Here is a 23,838-nt window from a genome sequence, read left to right on the forward strand (position 1 = left end):
TATACCGTACATCAGATTTCTGGTACTGGATTTACCTTTTTCGGCTATCGAATGAAGCATGTAGGAACCTATAATGTTTGAATAATGTCCACAGATGGGAATGAAAGGAGAATTGGCAACACTTTATGGTACTGAGCCATCAGAAAGAGACAGGAGGTAAAAGGGGAGAAGTATAAGCAACAAAAAAGATATTACGATGGTCAAACTGGCCAAACATTTAGGAAGCAAATCATTCTGTTGGATTACGAGGCAGCCATTCCTTCCATTTTGTGCGAGAAATATACCGGAAATAAGTTCAAATTGTTGAAGCAGTGTTCAGTTTCCAAGAGCTGGCATAATGGTTCTGTCCGCACGAATGATATGTGAGACAGGTACTGATATGTGAATAGGAATGGAGGATGGCTTGTATAAAGCATAGTGCAATTGCAGAATTTAGGCTAAATGTAGATGAAATTCTAGTCAAAATACCTCTACATAAGGTCAAATATTAGATCCAACAAGCATTCTATACCATTTTCTTAGTCCAAATTAACCATACTTACTACGTTTAACCTTTTAGTTTTAACCACTTAGTGACCACAAATAAGTGTTTTTACACAGATATAAGAGAATAGCGTCCTTCGACTGGTGAAAATGCAGCAGCTCTCAACAGTACACTATAGCCGACTATATCCTGTTGCATCAGCCATGATTGGTGTTGGCATTATCCATTTAACACCTTAGATGCTCTGGTTAGAGTTGAGCGACTTTAGTCGGATCGGGTTTCATGAAACAAAATTTGTTTCAGATGAAACTGGTCCGACTAGGGCAAAAAAAGTCGGAGTTTCATCCGAAACCCGACCCCAATGCAAGTCAATGGGGAATAAAAGTCTGCATTGAGCGGATGACATTCATCCGCTCAATGCCGACTTTTATTCCCCATTGACTTGCATTGGGGTCGGGTTTCGGATGAAACTCCGACTTTTTTTGCCCTAGTCGGACCAGTTTCATCTGAAACAAATTTTGTTTCATGAAACCCGATCCGACTAAAGTCGCTCAACTCTAGCTCCGGTCATTGGTGACTACGGCATTTAGATAGTTAACATAGTGTTGGGGCACCCTCTTTAATCCCATCGACACCCTGTCATCATAATTATGTGGTGCTGATAGTTTCCATGGCAACTCATGGCCAAATTATATCTTGAGAGAGGTGATGTTTTAAAATGGTATCTTGTTTTGGAGGGGGGTTCCAATAAATAGGTCCCCCAAATGTTTTGCAAATTTCTTTGAAAAAAAATAAAAATTACTGCTACAGTTTTAGACTTTCTAACATCCTAACAAGGACATTTGACAGATGGTGGTGATGTAAAGCAGACATGAAGAAAATGTTATTTATTAACTTTTTTGTGTGGTACGACTATCTGGCTTTAAAGGATAATCATTCAAATTTGAAGTTAGCTAATTATTATTTTTTTGGCAAATTTAAGATATTTTTTATTAATAAACGCAAAACTTATCAACCTAAATTTACCACTAACATAAAGTATAATGTGTCAGGAAAAAACATTCTCAAAATCATTAGGATAAGTTGTAGCATTTCAGAGTTATTGCCACATACAGTGACACATGTAAGATTTGAAAAATTTGGCTTGGTCACTAAGGGATTACATTTCCAAGCTAATTTTTGTATATATCACAGGCCGTGGGTGCATATCAACTTTGTAGTCAAACTCTGTCCATTGACTAGAAACAAGAAAAAAATAACTCTCTCTGGAACTTTGATTTATTGAGCAAATTAAATATACTTTTTACAATCTCATTATATTATATTTAATGCCTGTTTTAATTGACTGGAAAACTCCATCAAACTTCAACCTTCCAGTGGACAGACATTAAACCTTTATCACCAGGGAAAGCTGTGGTATGTCTGACCATAAATTTCTACTGCAGATGAAATGTAGAAATATTGCCTAGAGCTCCAAAACAAATTTTGCTTCAGGGACCCTTGTCTACCATTTGTCATTTATACAAATGGTACACCTATATGCCGATGACACACAGATCTACCTATCTGGACCCAACCTCACCTCCTTACTGACTGAAATCCCACAATGTCTGTCTGCTATCTCAGCCTTCTTCTCTGCTCGCTTTCTCAAACTGAACAGAATTTATCATCTTTCCCCATCTCACTCCACCCCTCCACCAGACCTATCCATCAATGTCTATGGCTGCTCTCTATCCCCAGTCCCGCACGCTCGGTGCCTCGGGGTGATCCTCGACTCTGCACTCTCTTTCAAACCAAATATCCAAGCCCTCACCTCCTCCTGCCTCCTCAAACTCAAAAATATTTCCCGGATCCCCTCATTCCTTAACCACGAAACCATAAAAACACTAGTGCATGCTCTTATCATCTCCTGCCTCGACTACTACAACCTCCTACTCTCTGGCCTCCCCTCTAGCACTCTGACACCACTACAGTCCATCCTTCACTCTGCTGCCCGACTAATCCACCTGTCTCCACGCTATTCCCCAGCCTCTTCCCTATGTCAGGCCCTTCACTGGCTTCTTATTGCCCAGAGGCTCCAATTCAAAACCCTAACCATGACATACAATTCATCCACAACCTGTCTCCGCCATACATCTGTGACATGGTCTCCAGGTACCTACCCGCACGCAACCTTCGATCATCTCAAGATCTCCTACTCTACTCTCCCTTTCTCTTCCTCCCACAACTGCATAAAAGACTTCTCCCGTGCTTCCCCCATACTCTGGAACTCTCTGCCGCAACTCATCAGACTCTCACCATCAACGGAAACCTTCAAGAACCTGAAGACCCACCTGTTCCGACAAGCCTACAGCCTGCAATGATCCTCGGTCTACTGAACCACAGCATGACCTGCTCTACCCTCTCCTACTGTATCCTCACCCATCCCTATACACTGTGAGCCCTCGCGGGCAGGGTCCCCGCTCCTTATGTACTTGTGTGTCCCTTGTCTTACACATGTTTATTATACTTGTCTATATTTCCCCTTTTCACATGTAAAGCGCCATGGAATAAATGGCGCTATATAAATGCATAATAATAATAAATTTATACTACTGCCATCTTATGTGGCAGAGGGGCCCTAAACTTCTCTATTGATCATATGCTGGTCATTGAAAAGATGGCTGAATGATTATGTAACATATTGAGAGTGATACAGTGTGATCTCAACTCAGAAATGAGGTTCCAGAACATTTAATAAATAATAATAATAAATTTTATTTTTATAGCGCCGACATATTCCGCAGCACTTTACATTTCAGAGGGGATTTGTACAGACAATAGACATTACAGCATAACAATAATCACATACAGTAGATTATAACAAATACCAAGAGGAGTGAGGGCCCTGCTCGCAAGCTTACAGTCTATGAGGAAAGAGGTAGACACGAAAGGTGGGTGGTAACAGTTGCCCTGATTGTATGGACCAGCCATAATGTTAAGTGTGTAACAGTACAGACACAGAGGGCTAATGGATGCATAAAGCATGTGGGAACATGATGCTGGGAACCTGGTTATGGTAAAATTTTTGGCTCTGCCACACAGGGATAGGTTAGGTTAATGTGTTGAGGCGATAGGCCAGTCTGAATAAATGCGTTTTCAGGACACGCTTAAAATTGTGGGGACTGGGGACTAATCGTATTGACCTGGGAAGTGCATTCCAAAGAATTGGCGCGGCACGTGTAAAGTCTTGGAGACGGGAGTGGGAGGTTCTGACTATTGAGGATACTAACCTCAGGTCATCAGCAGAACGGAGGGTGCGGGTAGGGTGGTATACTGAAACAAGGGAGGAGATGTAGGGTGGTGCTGAGCCATGGAGGGCTTTGTGGGTGAGGGTAATAAGTTTATATTTCCATAGTTCTTAATAGGGTTCTGATGGAAATGACTTTTTTTCCTTCATAAAGAACGCTGTACATATAGAAGCTACAAAATAATTAGAACGCTACATATAGTATGACTTGGGCATTATCACTGCCGGCTAACGCAGCTGTCTAAAAATCTGCATTTGCTTGAACTTTGCGTACTGAGATGTAAAATAAATAATTAATTCCACAGTTATTCTATTTGCATTGTTTTAACATAGACCTTTATAAAGTCTTCAAGCTGTCTTCTGCAAGGATAATTAACCCCATTATGAGCTTGACAAGGAGAACAAATTCCTTGTTAGATCTAGCAACAATGAGACCTACAACAGTATTATTAATGCAGAAGAAACATAACACGGATGGACAGGAGGATGTTACTTTTCCTTTTAGAAAGAAATGCAAATCAGCTGTAATACAAGTGAGAACTTAGCATTGGGAACCAACTTTTCTTTTCTGGAACTACTGCTGGTGAAATCTTAAAAGATCCATTTCACAGTATGATCTACAAAAATGGATACTTCCACATACAGCAAATATAAGTAAAAAAATACATCCATAAACTTTAGTCAAAACTTTGATACATCATACTACACATGTTACTTTACTACATCATACTACAATATGTTCCTTTATTACATTATACTACATGTCCCTTTATTACATACATCTTTATTATATCACATTATTAAATGTACCTCTATTAGATCATACTGCAGCATGCTTCTTTATTTCATTATACTACAATAAGTCCCATTATTCCATCATACTACAACATGTCCCTTTATTACATTATACCACACTTCATACTACAACGCGCCCTTTTATTATATTATACTACATGTCCCTTTATTACATCATACTACATGTCCCTTTATTGAATCATACTAAAACCTATCCCTTTCTCATATCATAAGATAACATGTCTTTGACACCTGAGAGATCATTCAGAATCCTACTGCTGCTATGGTGCCACCACATGGGAGGAACCCTCACCTCGCCACCCACCTTGCCTGATGTCAATTTCACATCAGAAGGATCACACGGTATGGTCTCCTCACATGTACCAATGTAACCTTCCACACCCCCTGGGGACACATAAGGTCAGCTTGGCAGAGTTTTACCCAGACATCCCCTGTTCACAAGGGCCGAGGGAGGCATGGGGAGTGAGATAGGATGGCCCACGCAGTCACTGCCATGGCACCACACTAGTTCTCACCTCTGACAAGCCCCTTTCACAATCACAAGAAGGACTGTAACAAGTTCCTTGCTAGATATAAGATTGGTCCGTTAATGGGATTATATCGGGTCAGAAATGATCCCCGGTAGAATAGAAAGTTCAGCTGAGAACATGGACGTGTGTATTCGTGGATCGAGTTAAAAGAGTAGCACAAGGTTAAATTATATATTTAATAACCTTAAGAGTACAGAAGACAAAATATTATATACACAATGGTTATACATATACAATGGTCAGATATACAAATAGTGGTATTACAAAAGTATGCCGAATATCAGAATCAGTTACCTGTCAGTTGAAAGGCCTGGCTTGTGGGGGGAGGGGCTGCTACATGGCAGGCTGGTGGTCCCCTCTGTTCCTTGATTTCTCCCCACACAATGTGTTGTTGTGACCTCCACAGAGAAAACAATAGACCATGCCTTTTGGTCACTCCACTTCTGCCCCCTTGGACTGAACCTAAATCCCCTCCCCTTGCACCTCAAGCAGCTAAAATCTTCAAAACCTAGATGGGTCATAACTCCTTAATGGATGATCCTAGGGAGGTGGTTTTGCACCATCAGATTCGACCAGGCCCCTGCTACGCATTGAGATCAAACATGCCTTTACCACCTGGCTCCTACTAGCCATTCTACGTAACTCCCAACTCTGGGGTGCTAAAACAGATCGAGACCCTGATAGGCGTTTGGCCTGTTCTGGGGATCTCAGAAATATGCACAAAGTGCGGCTAAGACATATATTATCTCCATAACATATTATGGGATTATGTTTCTAGAATGTTCTAGAAGCTTTTCTTTGCAGCGTCGATTCAGCATGACTCTATATTTCAAGAAAACCCTTGGCCTGAGCCTAGCTGGCAAAAGGTGTGAGATCTGTCATTCACACTCTTTTGAGGCTTGACCACCAGCTGAGCTAGGTACCAGCTTTCTCTTTGAGGCTTTGAGAATACTGTAAGACCTGCTAAGCCAGGTTTCCTGTCCTTGCTGTACAAAGAAAAGGGGGGTTTATACTCCCATGCCAAATAGTATACAAATGATTGACATGAAATTATATCTTCACAATGTCACTTTGTTACATAATTCTACATATCCCTTTTTGCATCATACTACATGTCCCTTTATTACATCATACATGTTCCTTTATTACATCATACTACATGTCCCTTAATTAGATCCTAAAACAACATGTTCCTTTATTACATCACAAGTACTTTTATACATCATTCTACAACATGTACTTTTATTACATCATACTGCAACATGGAATTGTGGAATTTTAGTGTTGCAATACTGTAGAGATCTATATAGGTTTTAGTAATAAGCGAATTATCTGCAAATGTGTATTAATAGTAGAAATCTTATAGCGGTTTTGAGAAAAAGGTTGTTTCTGTATTGTGTAATGTTTTTAGCATATTCTAGTTGGTGACTTGTCTATGCAGCCATAAAATGGCCAGTAAAAATGTTATTTTCAGCAATCACTTTTGCAAAGCTATGGTTGCTGTAAGCATTTAATATTTATTGGCAGTTCCAGATAACTTTGGCAGTCCCATCATAGACATTAAATTGTCAACAATTTCCATAGAAATTACCTGGATGTGCCAACAAATATCTAGTGCTGACCACACACATTATGTTAATCTTGGCCAAAGCTGCCAGTTTTGGCAGGACCAGTAACCATTTAAAGAAGCCTGACATGTATTTTTTTTTCATTAAATACACTCACCTACTTCCACTTTCTGTGGGATGCAGCGCCGTTATGCTTTGCTTCTCAGTGACGTCACTGCAGTGCAGACTCTTCAGGTCATGACCTGGAAGTGGCTTTTTCAACGTATGCCCATGGAGTGTCAGAACGAGCCACCATAGAATTACATTGTAAAACAGGTTTCCAGCTCACACAGAGCATAGAGTGAGCCGGAGAGTCTGAAGAGCGGTGACGTCACTGAGAAGAGGAGCGCTGGATCCTGGAGAAGGTAGTGGTAGGATTAGCACACTTCTTAAGAGAGATAAGCCACCAGCAGAAGTATCTGCCTTTGGTTTCCTTCCCTCTCCACAGTTAAAATTTGTGTATATTCACTGAGCATGCATGTATGTGTATTAATTTATTACATTTTTAAAGGGAATCTCTCACCAGGATTTTGCTACCCCATTTGAAGAGCAGTGTAATGTAAGAGCAGAGATCCTGATTTCACCAATTTATCACTTACTGGGTTGCTTTCTGCAGTTTTGATTAAAATATATATTTTTTTGCTACAGATGTACCAGTTCCCTTAGCTGTATATAACCCTTCCCACACCACTGATTGATAGCTTCCTCAGTATGCTGTACGTAAGCAGAAAGCTGCCAATCAGTGCTAAAACTATAGCAACTAAGTGACGCATCACTAGAATCAGGGTTGCTGTCTCTACATCATGCAGTTCTCATATTAGGTGGCAAAAATCTGGTAACACATTCATTTTAAAAAGATTGCAGAAGACTATGTCAACAAAGTGGAACTTGAGCATTTCTAATGTCAAATCGTCTCTCGGACTTTGATTCCGTAACTTATAGCCGTGACGTCTGCCATGTTTCTGCCTACCTGGATTGGTTGCTGAACGTTATCACTGGTAATTTCAGAATGTCTTACAGTTCTTGATTGGACTGTGAAAACTGTCATTTTTGATAAAAATGTCATAAGATAAAGGGCTCTATGTATGCATTCAGAGTTTTAGAGACTTTCCTTTACATATAGCAAATCATTTACCCCTTATTGACCACCAATATGTCTTTTTACTGAACTGAGATATAAGAGACTAGCATCCCCATACAGGTGACAATCCAGCAGCTGTGGGCTGTACACAATATCTGACAACTTGCATTAGCCACGATCAGTGTTAGCCCCGACCATGGCCGTTTAACCCCTTAGATGCTGCTGTCAAAAGTGACTACATCATATAAATGGTTAACAGAGTGTGGGGGCTTCCTATTTATCCCCATCGGCACCCAGACATCATGATTGTGTGGTGTTGATGTTTGCCATGGCAATTCATGACCAAATAGCGGCCTTAGAGTCTCCCGGCTATCGTGGCCTGTTCAGAAGTTAGCGACATTTAGGTGGTAAAAATGCACTTTTCATGTCACGTCACTTTGCATTAATTCCTGAAAGTAAGTGAAGGGATAATAAACTACCTGACATAAGTTTTCAGTATGTCAGGGGGGTGCTGTTTCTAAAATGGTATCACTTTTGGGGGTTTACCCTTATATAGCACCCCCAAAGGCACTTCAAACCTGAGTAGGTCACTAAAAAATTTTTTGTAAATTTCCCTGGAAAAAGGAAAAATTATTGCTACATTTTTAAACCTCCTACAATGCTAACAAAATGAAATAATATTTTACAAATGGTGCTGATTTACAGCAGACACGAGGGAAATGTTATTTATTAATGATCTGCTATGGTATGACTATGTGGATTAAAGGGATAATCGTTCAAAGTTTGAAAATTGCTATTCTAATTTTTTTTTATAAATAAACACAAAACATATCCACCGAAATGTACCATTCTCAAAATTACTGGGATGTGTTGAAGCATTCCCAGAGTTATTACCACATAAAGTGACACTGGTCAGATTTCAAAAATTTGGCCCAGTCACTAATGAGTTAAACAAATTAAGGAGAAAGTATCATCTAGATGTTTTACAGCAAAAGTCCTTAAAATATTGCATCATGGAGAGGTTATCCAAAGTAAACTCAGTTGAATCACTTAATGAAGCACCTCCAGCTATATTTCCCTAAAGTTTTGAAATTTGTGCATAGTTGTATTAAAACACTTACTAATCACTGTCTTCTCTGGGTTCCTGCACCTCTACCTTCCCCTTTTGGACCATGCAACCTCTTTTCAACTTTTCCCACTCATACAGTGTCTTACAGCATGGGCATGGTCCAGCTTTTGTAATGTAAGACTCGTTACGAGGCTCCCTAAACTCACATTTAAAAAGTGTCTTCCAGTCCACGTGTAAACCCCACAACGTGAATCAGCTCGTCTGATTTGATAACACGTGATCCAGAAGAGGACCGGAGCAAATCTAGAAACTGGAGAAGACAGCGATCATTAAGCATTTTAACCCATTTACACTACACTCATGTACGGACTGGGACTGACATTCAGTCCTGGCAGTTGAAATCACACAGGCACATGCTGTCATTGTCCCCAAGCACCAGATGGGATATATCACTAATATTACCCTGGATGGAATAAAAGAAGATTTACTACAAGACCAATATTTCTAATGATACCCGTGGCCTACTGGGGTAAGTGACGGAGTCAGCGACTTTGTGCTCAGTCACAACTCTTAACAGTATGGGTGTCTTGAGAACACTGATTCTGTTAACATAGTGGACAAGGCGGCCCACGACCAGAAAGGCCCTTCTGGCATTTGCAAGAATTGCCAGATGGCCAGTCCGGCCCTGACTACACTACATATTTAGAAGGGATTAGGGAATAAAAGAGTAGCTGGGCCTGGGCTGTGCTTCTTTAAGTAAATTCACTAGAGTAAATTCTTTTGAATATATTCTTATTTTTCTCGCCTATGAATACCATAGGTCTGCTTCCAGTTTCTAGATATGCATGCATGAATTAGTTTTAAGTATTCTTACCATATTCCATTAATGACGTGGTTGTAATAATTGCTGTTATATTCCTAGTTAAAGCAGAGCCAATGAGCGGCAGTGACCTCACTGCAACGACTGCAGACGGATCTTTAGACAACTACTCAGGGTCAGGTAAGTAAGGCGTAATGACAAAGTGCCGATGTTTCTCCTTAAGTGTTTGCATAGCAGTACGGTGACAAAATGACAGCTATTTATTTTGCTCTGTAGTCACGTTAGTTCACAAGTTACACAGTTCTGTCTAACCAAATTATTGAATATACATTATATTACGTCCTACCAAGCTGCAAAAAGACCAGAGGTTTCATAGTGACTTTACTTTCGACATTTGCAATAAATAGAATTCTATATTAAAAGGATATGAAGCATCAAGTCCTGAAAAATCTATGAAGGTCAATTGGATTACGTGATCAGTCTACACATTCTACTGGGATGTATTACAGTTAGATCAGGTATATGGTGTGAGCTGAAATAACGCAATGAAAGCACAACAGATTGATTTCTTATACCTTTGGTAAAGCATAATAGCTGTAAGATTTAGTAAGAGCTCTATTAGTTTGATTAATTAGTGACTTTTGAAACATGCAAAATTGACCCAGTTATTTAGTGAGATGGATGACCTAGTACAGGGTTCCCCAACTCCAGTCCCCAAGGCCCACCAACAGATCATGTTTTCAGGATTTCCTTAAGGTACTGTCACACAGTGCCTATTTCAGATGGGAACAGGTAGGGTGGACAGCAGCATTTTTAACATGTCATTGCTTAAAGAGTGCAAAACATTCCCATTTCCTGAGTGTCCCATGACCTAAAAGTGCTTACTCATATTCCGCTATACCAGGGCATGCGCCACACCTCCACCGACACGCGTTTCGCGCTCGCTTCTTCAAGGTGTTCTACCTGTTCCCATCTGAAATAGCCATTTTGCACATTTTTATTTATATGGCCATTCTAACCCAGACACTTGAGCCACTGTCTATCCGATCCTGCAGCTTTTTGTGTCTCTTGTACTGTTGTTTATGTTTATACTGATTCATGTGACTTTGGTTTTTAATTTACACATGTTTAATAAATTTATACTTTTTTACTAATTCTTTGGATGTAGTACTCCAAATTAATTTGTTTCTAGCCCTCCTACAAAGACATAATGTTCTCACAGGCGCCTATACACTGTATGATCCCCACACTGCATGATGGATCTCACCTCCCCCTATATTCAGTAGGAGCCCCCACACATACCTCACTCTTGCTCTCCCATTTCCCCGACGTCCTGTTCCAGTCTTTGCTTTGTGCACTGAGGCTCCACACAGCTTATATGATGTAATGATGTAATTGTGTCTGCTGTGCTCTCAGTCGCACACACTGAATTGTGGAAGAAAGAGTCGGCAGCAACCTCAATCACCATTGTATTCTCAATGATGCAGGTAATGGTGAAATCGGGACGCGGGCGAGAGTGACCACATGCTGTGGTCTATGGTACAATGCTTTCAGCTCTTTGGCTGTGTCGTCCGCTGGCATGACAGACATAGCTAAAGGGGCAGATGTGGCCCGCAGACTGCACTTTGCCCAGGTCTGGTCTAGCGTAATAATTTTAATTGGATCAGCTGACCATCTGATGTTTATGGAGGCATCCAGAACTCTTCCCTGACAGATTATGTAAATTAAAAGGAAGAGGAACCTTGTGAAATGTGAACACCCTTTAAGTCACCACCAGAAGCTTACTGCAGTTGGTTACTCCCCTCCCATATTTGGAAATACATGCATGATCAGCACCAAGTGTGCATGTACATGAATAAAAAAGATCTCTATCAGATAATGCTTTGAAAAATAGCTCAGTTTTAAGTGCAAGCTGTATTACGTCTCATGATGACCACTGCTTGCATTTCTCTCCCTAATGATGCAAATACAACTGTGTGTAAAAGCCATGACCATTGTAGAATTATGGGAAGAACACTTATTATAAATATTGTTTTAAGTATATTCTTACCCAAATAATTCCCTCCTATGTCATAGGACATGAGTGTGGAATCATTGGAAAGCTTAGTAATCCTTTATTTCACTCTGTATTTTCTTTATGCGAATGGGAGTTCTAAAAACAAGCGATTTGGCAGGGAAGTTCCGCATGTTTGTAAGCCTGGAAGCACTTACATCTTCTCAGGCCTCTAGAAATAATAAGAGGGACATTGTCAAATACACATGTATACATCATTTTAATGGTTAGATGAGAATATGAAAGATCGTCTCATTTTCATGGAGACAACTTGGATGATTATTATGTTTTGCCATCCTTGTGCCATTCGTTTTTATAGATCAACATTTTAAAATGTACAGTATCAAATACAGTTTCCTAGATTAATAATGGCAATGTATCTGTAAAACTGTCATACAGCTTTTTTTTTTTTTACATGAATGCAACAATTTAGGTCATACCTTATTTATTATAGTTCCACTCAGATGCAGTGATCACAGATTCCCCAAAATCATGGCCTATAGGGAGAATCATCTATATAAGTATGTTAAAAATATTACATTGTAATATCTGTGGTATAAGTTTGTGAACGCACTCTTAGGGTACAAATACACTGGGGCAGCCAGAAACATGCCCGCCACCTAAGTTTTCAAATAGAGCGACCTGCAAAACAGTGAGAAAATTCTCAATAAAAGAAAAAATACTCTTTAAATGACAAGTTTACTCCTTCACCACTAGAGATATTTTCATTTTTTTTTTGATCAATATGGCCATGTGAAGCCTTGTTTTTTGCAGGACGAGTTGTACTTTTGAGCAACATCATTGGTTTTATCATGTACCGGAAAGCGGGAATAAGAATTCCAAGTGCGGTGAAATTGCAAAAAAAAAGTGCAATTCCACAGTTGTTTTTTTTTCTTACCATGTTCATTAAATGCTAAAACTGACCTGCCATTATGATTCTACAGGTCATTACAAGTTCATAGACACGAAACATGTCCAGGTTATTTTTTTATTTAAGTACTGATAAAAAAAAAAACAGTTTGTTAAAAAAATATATATTAAAAAAATGGCGCCATTTTTCCGAGACCTTAGAGTCTCCATTTTTCATGATCTGGGGCTGGGTGAGGGCTTAATTTTTGTTCACCTAGCTGACATTTTATGGATACCATTTTGGTGTAGATACAATCTTTTGATCGCCCCTTATTGCATTTTATTGCTACCAAAAAAAATAATTCTGACGTTTTGAATTTTTTTCTCGTTTAGCAATTGGGTTAATTCTTTTTATATATTGATAGATTGGGTGATTCTGAATGCAGAGATACAAAATAGGTGTATATTTGATTTTTTCTATTGTTTTATTTTGAATGGGGCAAATTAGGGGTGATTTGAACTTTTATATTTTTTTATTTTTTTAAATATTTTTAAACTTTTTTTTTTACTTTTTGCATGCCTCAAAGGTCTCTATGGGAGACTAGAAGCTGAAGTTGTCTGATCGCCTCTGCTACACATAGGCGATGATCAGATCGACTGTGCATAGCAGAAATGCTCACTTGCTATGAACACTACCGGTCTGCTGGAGACCGCTGGTTGTCATGCCGACCCATTTGTGACCCGCGATCATGTGTCGGGATCACTGATGGGTGGGATTAGTGACGCACTTCTGGTAAGCATGAGTTAAATGCTGATGTCAGAAATTGACAGCAGCATTTAACTAGATAACAGCCGTGGTTGGATCGCGATTCCACCTGCAGCTGTGGCGGGCACATCAGCTATATATATCAGCTGTCATAAGCCCGGAAAGGTGCGGGCTCAGAGCTGGAGCCCGCAGCAAGCAGGGGGAGTCCAACATCGGTGTACTATTATGCCAAATGTCGGAAACAGGTCATAAAATTGTGGCTGACTTGCATGGTTTATCGGCAGTCAAGTCTTGCCACCCCCTTAACCTCCCTCCATGGTTTTGTACCCTTAAGCATGCAAACTTGCTCCATTAATTTCACTTAATATATATATCCGTGGTATAATTATTTATTCTGAAAATGTCTCTAATTGACAAGATTTGAGCACATTGAGTGTTGCTAAGAAATGAGGCACCAAGCTAATAATTTATTTTCTAATTTCATATTATTTAATCTATTGAACAGTTATTATAATGTTTCTGATCTTAATACGTTTACTGTTGTATTTCCTGAATACGGATAATTAAATTTGTTTCTTTCACTTTTTCTGCGTGCAGTAATTGGAAGCAGTGGATTTAGCCCCAGACAAGCACACCAGTTTTCCCCACAAATCTACACATCCAAGTAAGATTTCATTCCTTATGTACTAATGTAATAAACACATGGCATCTATAAATCTGTCATTGCATGGTTTTTTTTGTGTATACCTGCCAGTTCAATGTGGCGGCTTTCTGACATATTGAACTGCTGTGCTCTAAGAGACAGCGAAGGCATTGGGTTACCACCTTTACTTGCTCTTACGTTCTCTGTCCTGTCTCCCGCTGTCTCTTGAACTTTCCTAATATTTTCCTCTGTTTTCCTCTAAAGGTAACATTGTACTCCCTTTTCCATGTTCATTTTCTCTCTGACCTCTTTTTTTCTGAAATTACTGAGACCAAAAATATATCAAAGTGTGTTCACATTGGCGGTGTCTGAAAGCCATGAGACACCTCTGATGCTGAAAATTAGTGCATTCCAGACCCAATTTTAATGAGAGTTGCTGACAACCCATACATAAATGAGATCATAGAATGTTCCTTTATATTGTACATCAACCTTTTCTAGTAAATGTACCCCTGCCATTGCTGTTTATACTGTTCCCTAATGTATTACAGTAGTTTTTCTACACTTCATGTATCGTTTTCTGTGACTGAGTATATTCACTTTACTATTCCGCTCATTTCCTGGACCCCGTACTCGAGTTTAAAGCTCAGTATTTCTTTTTTTTTGTGCTTTTTTTCATTCACTACTTCACTCATTTCCTGGAATCCATAGTAGACATGTCAGCTCGGCATACTTTTTAGGGTTTTTAATTCACCAGAGAAGTAATGTTGATGAAGATGTTGACAAGTCATTATTTTTAGTAAAGTGTTTTTCTTCTTGTTTCTGTTTTTTTAATAGCAGAGCTTACCCACATATCCTGCCCACCCCTTCCTCACAAGCGATGGCTGCATATGGGCAGACTCCATTCCCCACAGGAATGCAACAAGCCACAGCATATGCTACATACCCCCAACCGGGACAACCCTATGGAATTCCTCCTTACGGTAGGCAGTCTGTCATTAATTATATGTCACTCTTTCCATTCTACCTTACTTTTCTTCTTGACAGACATACGAAGACCCTTTCAGAAAACTTTAATATATATATATATATATATATATATATATATACACACACACACACACACAAGTACATAAATTAAGAGACTACTGCAAAATTTTCAGTTTATCTGATTTTTTTTCTTTATAGATATATTTTTGAGTAAAATGTAAATTGCCCTTTTATTCTACAAACTACTGACAACATGTCTTCAAATTTCCAAGCACTACATTTTGTATTTATTTTCAAAAAATGAGAAGCGTTCAAAATAACAAAAATGCTGTGCTTGCAGACCTCAAATAATGCCAAGAAAACAAGTTCATAATCAATTAGAAACAACAATACTAATGTTTTAACTCAGGAAGAGTTCAGAAATCAATATTTTGTGGAATAACCATGATTTTTAATCACAGCTTTCTTGCGTCTTGGCATGCTTTCCACCAGTCTTTCACACTGCTTTTGGGTGACCTTATGCCACTTGTGGTACAAAAATTTAAGCCATTCTTCTTTGTTTGATGGCTTGTGGCTATCCATCTTCCTCTTGATTACATTCCAGAGGTTTTCAATGGAGTTCAGGTCTGGACATTGGGCTGGCCATGACAGGGATTTGATGTGGTGGTCCTTCATCCACACTGTGAGTGACCTTGCTGTGTGGCATGGCGCATTTCCTGCTGGTAAAAACAGTCCTCAGAATTGAGGAACATTGCCTGAGCAGAAGGAATCAACTGTTTTTCCAGGGTAACCTTGTATGCGGCTTGATTCATATGTCCATCGCATAGATTAACCTGCCCAATTCCAGCCTTGCTGAAGCATCCACAGATCATTACCGATCCTCCACCAAATTTCAGAGTGGGTGCAAGACACTGTGGCTTGAACACCTCTCCAGGTCTCTGTCTAAGCATTAGATGACCAGGTGTTGGTTAAAGCAGAGAATTAGACTCATTAGAGAACATTTCCTTACTCCAGTCCTCTATGGTCCAATCCTTATGGTCTTTTGCAAACTGTAGCCTGGCTCTCCTTTGCTTCTCATTGAAGAAAGGCTTTTTTCTAGCTTTACATGACTTGAGCCCTGCCTCTAGGAGCCTGTTACCAACTGTACTTGCCATCCACTTCACCCCAGCTGCCATTTGCCATTCCTTTTGTAGGTCATTTGATGTCATCCTGCGGTTGCTGAGTGACATTCGAATAAGATGACGGTCATCCCAGTCAGTGGAGGGTTGTTTTCGCCCTCTGCCGGTCTGTAGCTTTGTTGTCGCCAATGTCTGCTGCTTGACCTTGTTGTAATGAACTGCCATCTTAGAAATTTTAGGGATGGAGGTAACATGACGCTCGCTGTTATCCCTCTGCTAGTAAAGCCAGAATTGAGCCTTTCTTTTCCTCACTCAAGACTTTTCTTTTCAACTCCTTTGGCATGGTTAAAAGTTATTTTTTCATTCCTATTACTATTGGGATATTACTAGCACTTGTTTTACCATCCAGCTTGTCCTATTGCAAGAAGATTGTGAACACCACAGTTTTTTATACTTTCCTTCATTAAATAAGATTTGTTTCAGGTGATCATCTAATCAGAATCACATTAAGTAGAATGAGGTGTACTTTGGTTGGAATTCAACTGACACTGGAATGGAATGGCTGTGAGGGTCCCGTTACATTTAGCGATGCGATTTCGACAATGATACGACCTGGTCAGGATTGCTGGTGCATCGCTAAATGGTCGCTAGTGAGCTGCCAAACAGGCAGATCTCACCAGCGACGCAACAGCGATACAGTGATCTGTCGGCGGTCACTGTTACCTGTCACACCGCAGCGATGATGACGACTTCCGCCTGCGTCCATGCATCCCTAGTCAGCGCCAGCGGGACGCCAAGGAGGAAAAAATGGCCCAGGCAATTCGAGCGCTATCAGCGATATCTAACGGGGGGTTGGTCGCAGGTACATGTCACACAAAGCGAGATCGCTAGCGATATCGCTGTTGCATCACAAAATCGGTGACGCTTTAGTGATATCGCTAGAGATCTCGCTATGTGTGAAAGGCCCTTAAGACATGTAGAGAAGCTGATTTTTTTTAAAACTGTGCAGTGGTCTCTTAATTTTTGTCAGAGCTGAATATATATGTGTGTGTGTGTGTGTATATATATATATATATATATATATATATATATATATATACACACACACACACACACACACACATATGTATTAGTAGTCTCGAAAAAATAGGTTGTAGTTGAAAAATTATATTTTTAACTTTTACTGTGAATATCTGAAGTATAAAGAGGTAAGACCTATACACTGTGGGTATGTCATCTGCAGCATTCCAGCTGTGGCAGTTACATTTCCCAAAGTACTTTACAAGAAATGCTCTGGATTACTTATCACTAACACCTGGTCCTCAAATAAATTTATGATGATTTGAGGTTTTCAGAACTGGCTGAGAAGTTCTCACATAATGTATGTCACTTGTCTCAAGAGTCATTGAAATAGTTTACTTTTGGCTTTGAAGCTTACGCAGTTGATGAACCTGAATAATTCTCGAGACTCTGCATGCCCTTAGATTGAGTTTTTATTTAAAAAAGCATCACACAAGGATATTAAAACCATAGAGATAGTCTTGTAGCTGCTGGGGGTCCATGGTGAAACATCTTTCTTTTTGAAGTCCCCTTCTTTCCACACTAACAGAGGGATGGTGGTGGAGACTTGTACGTTCTCTTATGTTATGGTGGATGGAGAGACAAGTGCCAAGACTGGCTGTAATTGACCTCTGCTGGAATGGTGCAGTATCAGGAGATAACATCAGACATTCACATTGAACCATGGGCATAACTATAAATTGTGCAGGGCTTGCCTTTACGCCTGTGCCTTGGAAGCAAGCATTGCAAAAAAGGTCACTTTGGCCTTCATGAGATCAACATTATAAAGTCCCTGTGATAGCTGGGTACTCTGTTATAGATATTGCAATAGTTGGGCACTCCCCAATTGTAGATATTGCAATTAGGGATCTCGAGCTTCAAATTATGCCAATGTTTGTTACGACTTTTCTGATATATATTCTGTGAGTATCTTTGCAGGATTCATGCCTATGTCTGTTTTGATTTTTTATTCAATTCCATTTTCTGCCTACGCCATTTGTTGAAGTCTATCATATTAGTGCAGAAAGATGTAGTCTTCAACTGTATCTGGACAAAAAATCTGATGTCACTAACTGGTTTAGGTGCATTATGGGCAGGCATCAAGACAGAAGGAGGATTACCGCAGTCTCAATCCCCAGGACAAGCGGGATTTCAAAGCTACAGTTCAAGTTTCAGTGCACCACAGCCAGGCCAAGCTCCATATAGTTACCAAATGCAAGGTAGGGATTTTCCTTAAATATTACGGTTGTTTCGTATGGCATATTGTCTTTTGTAATATCTACATTGTTTGCATCACTGTTCCATACAAGTCTGACATAATGTCTTATAACATTTGCTTTTTCTAATGGTGTTTGATGTTCTAGAAATAACACTTGTGTCTCGCTGTCTTAATGCATATTGATCTTGGGCATGCCAGAATCTGGTGAGGTCTCTGTACCTTTGAACTGTTGGCTGAGTAACCACAGTGCTGCTGGACTGACCATCTGATACAAAGTCCCTTAAGTGAGGGCACTCTGCTAGATCTGCTTTACAGATGGTTAAAAAGCAAACAATTGACGCCATTTGTAAAGGTGCCATTCAGCAGTCTATATGCTATAGATATTCGTTTAATCAGTCCTTTTGAGAACATGACTTCATACACTACAGAAGTTAAAATATCAATATTTCAGTATGCCTCTCAAAAGATAGAAGAGATATAATACCAAATGCACATGTTTATATCTGTCTTAGTTTTTTAAAATAAATTAAAAGCTATTGAAACAGAATATTTTATTATGCCTCTTCTTTGCCTTCCTATGGATTTGTGAAATTAATTTCCATAAAATGTATTTAAACATTGTAAATTAGCAATCAATAAATATATTAAATATATCATTATATAAATATAATTATGTATAATAATGATACCATATTATAATTAAATATTTAAAAAATGTATATGTATAATATAAATATAATTATGAGTATAATAAAATATATTACTAGAATTAGGCATAATTATATATATAATTATATATATGGATATTTCTATCTATATTAGATTTATAGATATCTGTTAAATTCAAATAAATCTATATATATATATATATATATATATATATATACCCCTATATGTATAAAGCTGTTCACGTAAATAGTAACAAGTATTTGCATTTATATATCCTATTATTAGGGGATGTAAAAATAAAAAGTTATGATAAATATAGATAAATATATAGTTCTATGGCATTTTGTAACCTGTGCTGAAATAGTGTTTTCTCACAGAAATGTACTTCAGGCAGTCATTGTAAAGACCAACTGTTCTCTGTATGGTCTATAATGAAAACAGATTTTCGGGAAAGTACTTTATGTTTGTGTCTAATGGCCAGGAACCAAGAGAGACATTTTAAAAACAGTGCAAATGATGTCTGAACAGCAGCAAATGTAAAAAGGGAAAAGATCTGGGATTAAAGAGCCCATCTGGCCTTCATAGAGCTTTCCCTAGAGGACGGCACTAACTTCTGCCTCGTATATTGTACACTGATGATAGACATAGCCCATGGCAAGAAGGCTGATTATAGGAAGCAAATGAACTTCTGTTCAAAGTCTCAAACTAAGACCTATGTTGTAACCATCCAAACAGACGCAAAAATCCAGGATTTCCTAGAACTGAAATGTGTTGTTTTGAGGGGAATTTTTATATCCCGGGACTAAAAGTTTTACTAGAAGCACAGAAGTACATATAAAGGGAGAGAAAGGGTGAAAGGAAAGAAAAAGTGAAAGAAAAAACCATATAGAGATATATCTATGTACATATACACTACATGTACATATGTTATATCTAAAGAATTGCTTGTTTTTTTCTTTTACATTCTGTCCAATGGCAGTTCAGCTCTATGATACGTCGGTTTAGAATAGTTTATTACTACAAAATATTTTTTTTAAACTTCTTTAAAGGGAACCTGTCATCAGGATTGTGCACAGTAACCTACAGACACTGTCAGGTCGACGCCGTTATACTGATTACAATGATACCTGGTGATGAAATCCGTCTTGTGGTTGTTGTTTAATTTTTATTTGTAGTTTTCATTTAATGAGATTCTTGTGGAGTCTTTATACTGTGCTCTGCTTACATATTCACCTGTATGGCTTATGGCAGGTCACTGCCACCAATTTTACATACTGTATATCTTATTGTTTTGAAAAAAAATTACGTTCATCATGCAGGCGGCTGCACCTGCGCTGTAGCATGACCGTATCTGTAATCTCCTTATATTAATTTTATTTAGTGATATAAATTTGTTGAGAAAAAAAATTCTTCCCTCAAAATGGCGCCGGCCGCTCCTGCGCAGTAGCATAATTCGGAACCCGATAGATGCTACTGTGCACCGCTGACACCATTTTCCTAGAGGGAAAAAATTTGTCTGCACCAAGATGGCGCTTGCGCAGTAGCATTTATTGGATCGTTGATAGATTCATCCCACATTCCAAAGACATATTGATAGGGAATTTAGATTGTGAGCCCCAATGGGGACAGTAATGTCTATAAGGCGCTGTGGAATTAATGGCGCTTTATAGCTGAGTAAAATAAAATCACATCAAAATAAAAAAATATATATACACATGTTCCAGGGGAACATTGAGCACATCAACTGGGTATTTAGTGACAATGGTATAGTAATAATTAAGATCATGAAATTAATAAAGTAATTGGTAAATCATGCAGATAGCCATTAAAATATCACACATAGTCAAGAAAGAGTTAAGTCCATTTTTATTAAAGTACATTAATATATTTATATGTGATTAGATAAGTATATCAAATGAATGCCATAGTGAATACGGTAAATACGCGAATCAACCATAGGACACTTGCACCCCGATGCACGTTTCATACACTGCTTCCTCAATTGGACCCATCTTGTACAGTAACTCTATAAATTAGTATAAAATTGACCTTACACAATGACAGACAACCTTTGGTTTCCTTGAGAATCCATCTGTTGGCAGAAGTGTCATGTAGTGCATAATTATGATCATGTAATTAATAAGGTAATTGGTAAATCATGCAGATAGCCATTAAAATATCACACATAGTCAAGAAAGAGTTAAGTCCATTTATATTAAAGTGCATGAATATATTTATACGTGATTATATAAGTGTACTAGCTGAAGAGCCCGGCACTGCCCGGGCATAGTAACTAACTGTGGTTAGTTATAGCAAATTATAATTATCCTCCATCCCATAGTCCCCTGCCCATATACCCATCATACATATCCATGATCCCATAGGCCCGTGCCCATATACCCATCATACATATCCTCCATCCCATAGTCGAGTGCCCATATACCAATCACACATCCTCCATCCCATCGTCCCATGCCCATATACCCATCACACATCCTCCATCCCATAGTCCCATGCCCATATACCCATCATACATATTCGCCATCCCATAATCGAGTGCCCATATACCCATGACACATCCTTCATCTCATAGTCCCATGCCCATATATCCATCATACATATCCTCCATCCCATAGTCCCATGCCCATATACCCATCATATATATCCGCCATCCCATAGTCACATGCCCATATACCCATCATACATATCCTCCATCCCATAGTCCAGTGCCCATATACCCATCACATATCCTCCATCCCATAGTCCCGTGCCCATATACCCATCATACTTATCCTCCATCCCATAGTCCAGTGCCCATATACCCATCACACATCCTCCATCCCATAGTCAACCATTATGACATCATAATGAGCGGCAGGGCTTGCATCCTATGATGACATCAGCATCACCATGGCAACCATTATGACATCATAATGAGGGGCGGGGCTTGATACACACACACTTTTTCCCCATTATGTAGATAGGGGCAAAATTGTTTGGTGAATTGGAACGCGCAGGGTTAAAATTTTGCCTCACAACATAGCCTATGACACTCTCGGGGTCCAGACATGTGACTGTGCCAAATTTTGTGGCTGTAGCTGCGACGGTGCGGATGCCAATCCTGGACATACACACATACATACATACATACACACACACACTTGAGCTTTATATATTAGATTAAATGAAGACCATATTGAATACGATAAATACTCAAACCAACCATAGGACACTTGCACCCCGATGCACGTTTCACACACTACTTCCTCAACTAGAGCTATCTTGTACAGTATCTCTATAAATTAATATAAAATTGATTATGCACAATGCCAGACAACCTTCGTTTTCCTTGCGAGTCAATCTGTTGTCTGAAATGTCATGCAATGGCAAATTTCCTTCTTTTCATTGAAATAAACATGCACTCTCAGCTGGTCTGAATGTGCATTTTTATGGTGATTGGGAGAATTTTTTAGGTTGTTTATCTCAGCTCTAAATTGTCTTCTTAATATTTAAAACTACATAAAAATGTTGATAAACTCCATTATATATAAATCAGTGTTGATACGAATTATAGTGGTTCATGTTCCTACTGCCTTGTTGAATATTCAAAAAAGACTTTATGTATAAGAAAAGTTGAATAACTTAGTAAATAAAGAGCATTGTGATTATAAGTTATAATTATTATAACCCACTACTGCACTCACCATACTGCAGTCTTCACAGTGAAAATCTCCCAGCATTCATTGCAGGTCCAAGTTAAAGGTGTATTCCCACTTTAGATATAAACATCCAAGTTGAGAACACCCCTTTAAGTCTATTGGTGAGAATTGTAGAATGTGCATTGTTTATAATAAGCTCTGTGCGGCAATCTGACGTGAGAAAAGTGAAGGTGGTCATTAGATCAAAATCCTATCCCAAATCCAAGATTATTCCTATGGATTATAATAGTGTCAGCCAATAAGATTTATGTGGGCATCAGGAATATCCCCCTAATCTAGGCAGTCCAGAGGATACTATAAATGAGATTAGGGGTTGTCAGGGATTACCCATATATTGTGCATTCTTATTATTGTACTGTATCTGGTATTACAACTTCCTCCATTATTGTATAAGTTGTTATATAAAGGCCCCGTTACACATAACGATGTCCCAGCGATCCCACCTTCGATCCGACATGGATGGGATCGCTGGGGCATCGTTAGGCTGATCGCTGGTGAGCTGTCACATAGACAGTCCCCCCAGCGATCAGGACCAGCGAGCAAGCTGGTTTCCAATGTGAACAGCGGGTATCTAAGAGCTGCGCGAGATCGCTGTGTGTGACGGGGCCTTTAGACACAGTCCACTGCCAAGAGTATCATTGTTTATGGAGAAAGCAAACCCTTTTTCAACTCTTTCAAAGTGATAATGCTACAACCTCTCAGACAAACTGTGAACACTGCAAACAATGAGTGGCCGCTGATTGGCTGCAGCACCCACTTAACACCTCTGCCGGATGCTGATACCTGCAGAATGCAGCGCTGACCACAGCGGCACTGGGGTACAGGCCACGGATGCATTGCCCGGCATTGGGCTGGGAGATGAGTATCATTTTTTTCTCACCGATGTTCACATTTTTGCAGTATTTTTTGCTGCATTTCTTATGCAAATTAAAAGCTGTTTTTTACAGCACCAGCAAAAACTGAGATTTCAGAAATCTCATGCAAACACTGCAGTATGTCAATTCTTTCAGCATTTTTGCAGCATTTTTGGGTGAATTAAACTACATTTATTAAACAT

At 39.1% G+C, this 23,838-nt stretch overlaps 1 protein-coding gene across 4 annotated transcripts in view; it reads left to right on the forward strand.

The window, feature by feature from the left end:
* The window catches only part of EYA1 (EYA transcriptional coactivator and phosphatase 1), a 162,613-nt gene that overhangs the window by 15,963 nt on the left and 122,812 nt on the right, over positions 1-23,838 (forward strand). The window contains exons 3-6 of one of the 4 annotated variants that reach the window (XM_073583848.1): positions 9,799-9,876; positions 13,962-14,028; positions 14,845-14,990; positions 18,257-18,394. In XM_073583848.1, coding sequence (XP_073439949.1) covers positions 9,799-9,876; positions 13,962-14,028; positions 14,845-14,990; positions 18,257-18,394 — 429 coding nt within the window. The remainder of the gene's footprint in view (positions 1-9,798; positions 9,877-13,961; positions 14,029-14,844; positions 14,991-18,256; positions 18,395-23,838) is intronic. The other 3 variants (XM_073583851.1, XM_073583850.1, XM_073583852.1) reach the window with 3 other exon arrangements.

This window comes from Dendrobates tinctorius, unplaced genomic scaffold (assembly GCF_039654945.1).
Source record: "Dendrobates tinctorius isolate UK_male_01 unplaced genomic scaffold, ASM3965494v1 ptg000082l, whole genome shotgun sequence".
Taxonomy (NCBI): Eukaryota; Metazoa; Chordata; class Amphibia; order Anura; family Dendrobatidae; genus Dendrobates; species Dendrobates tinctorius.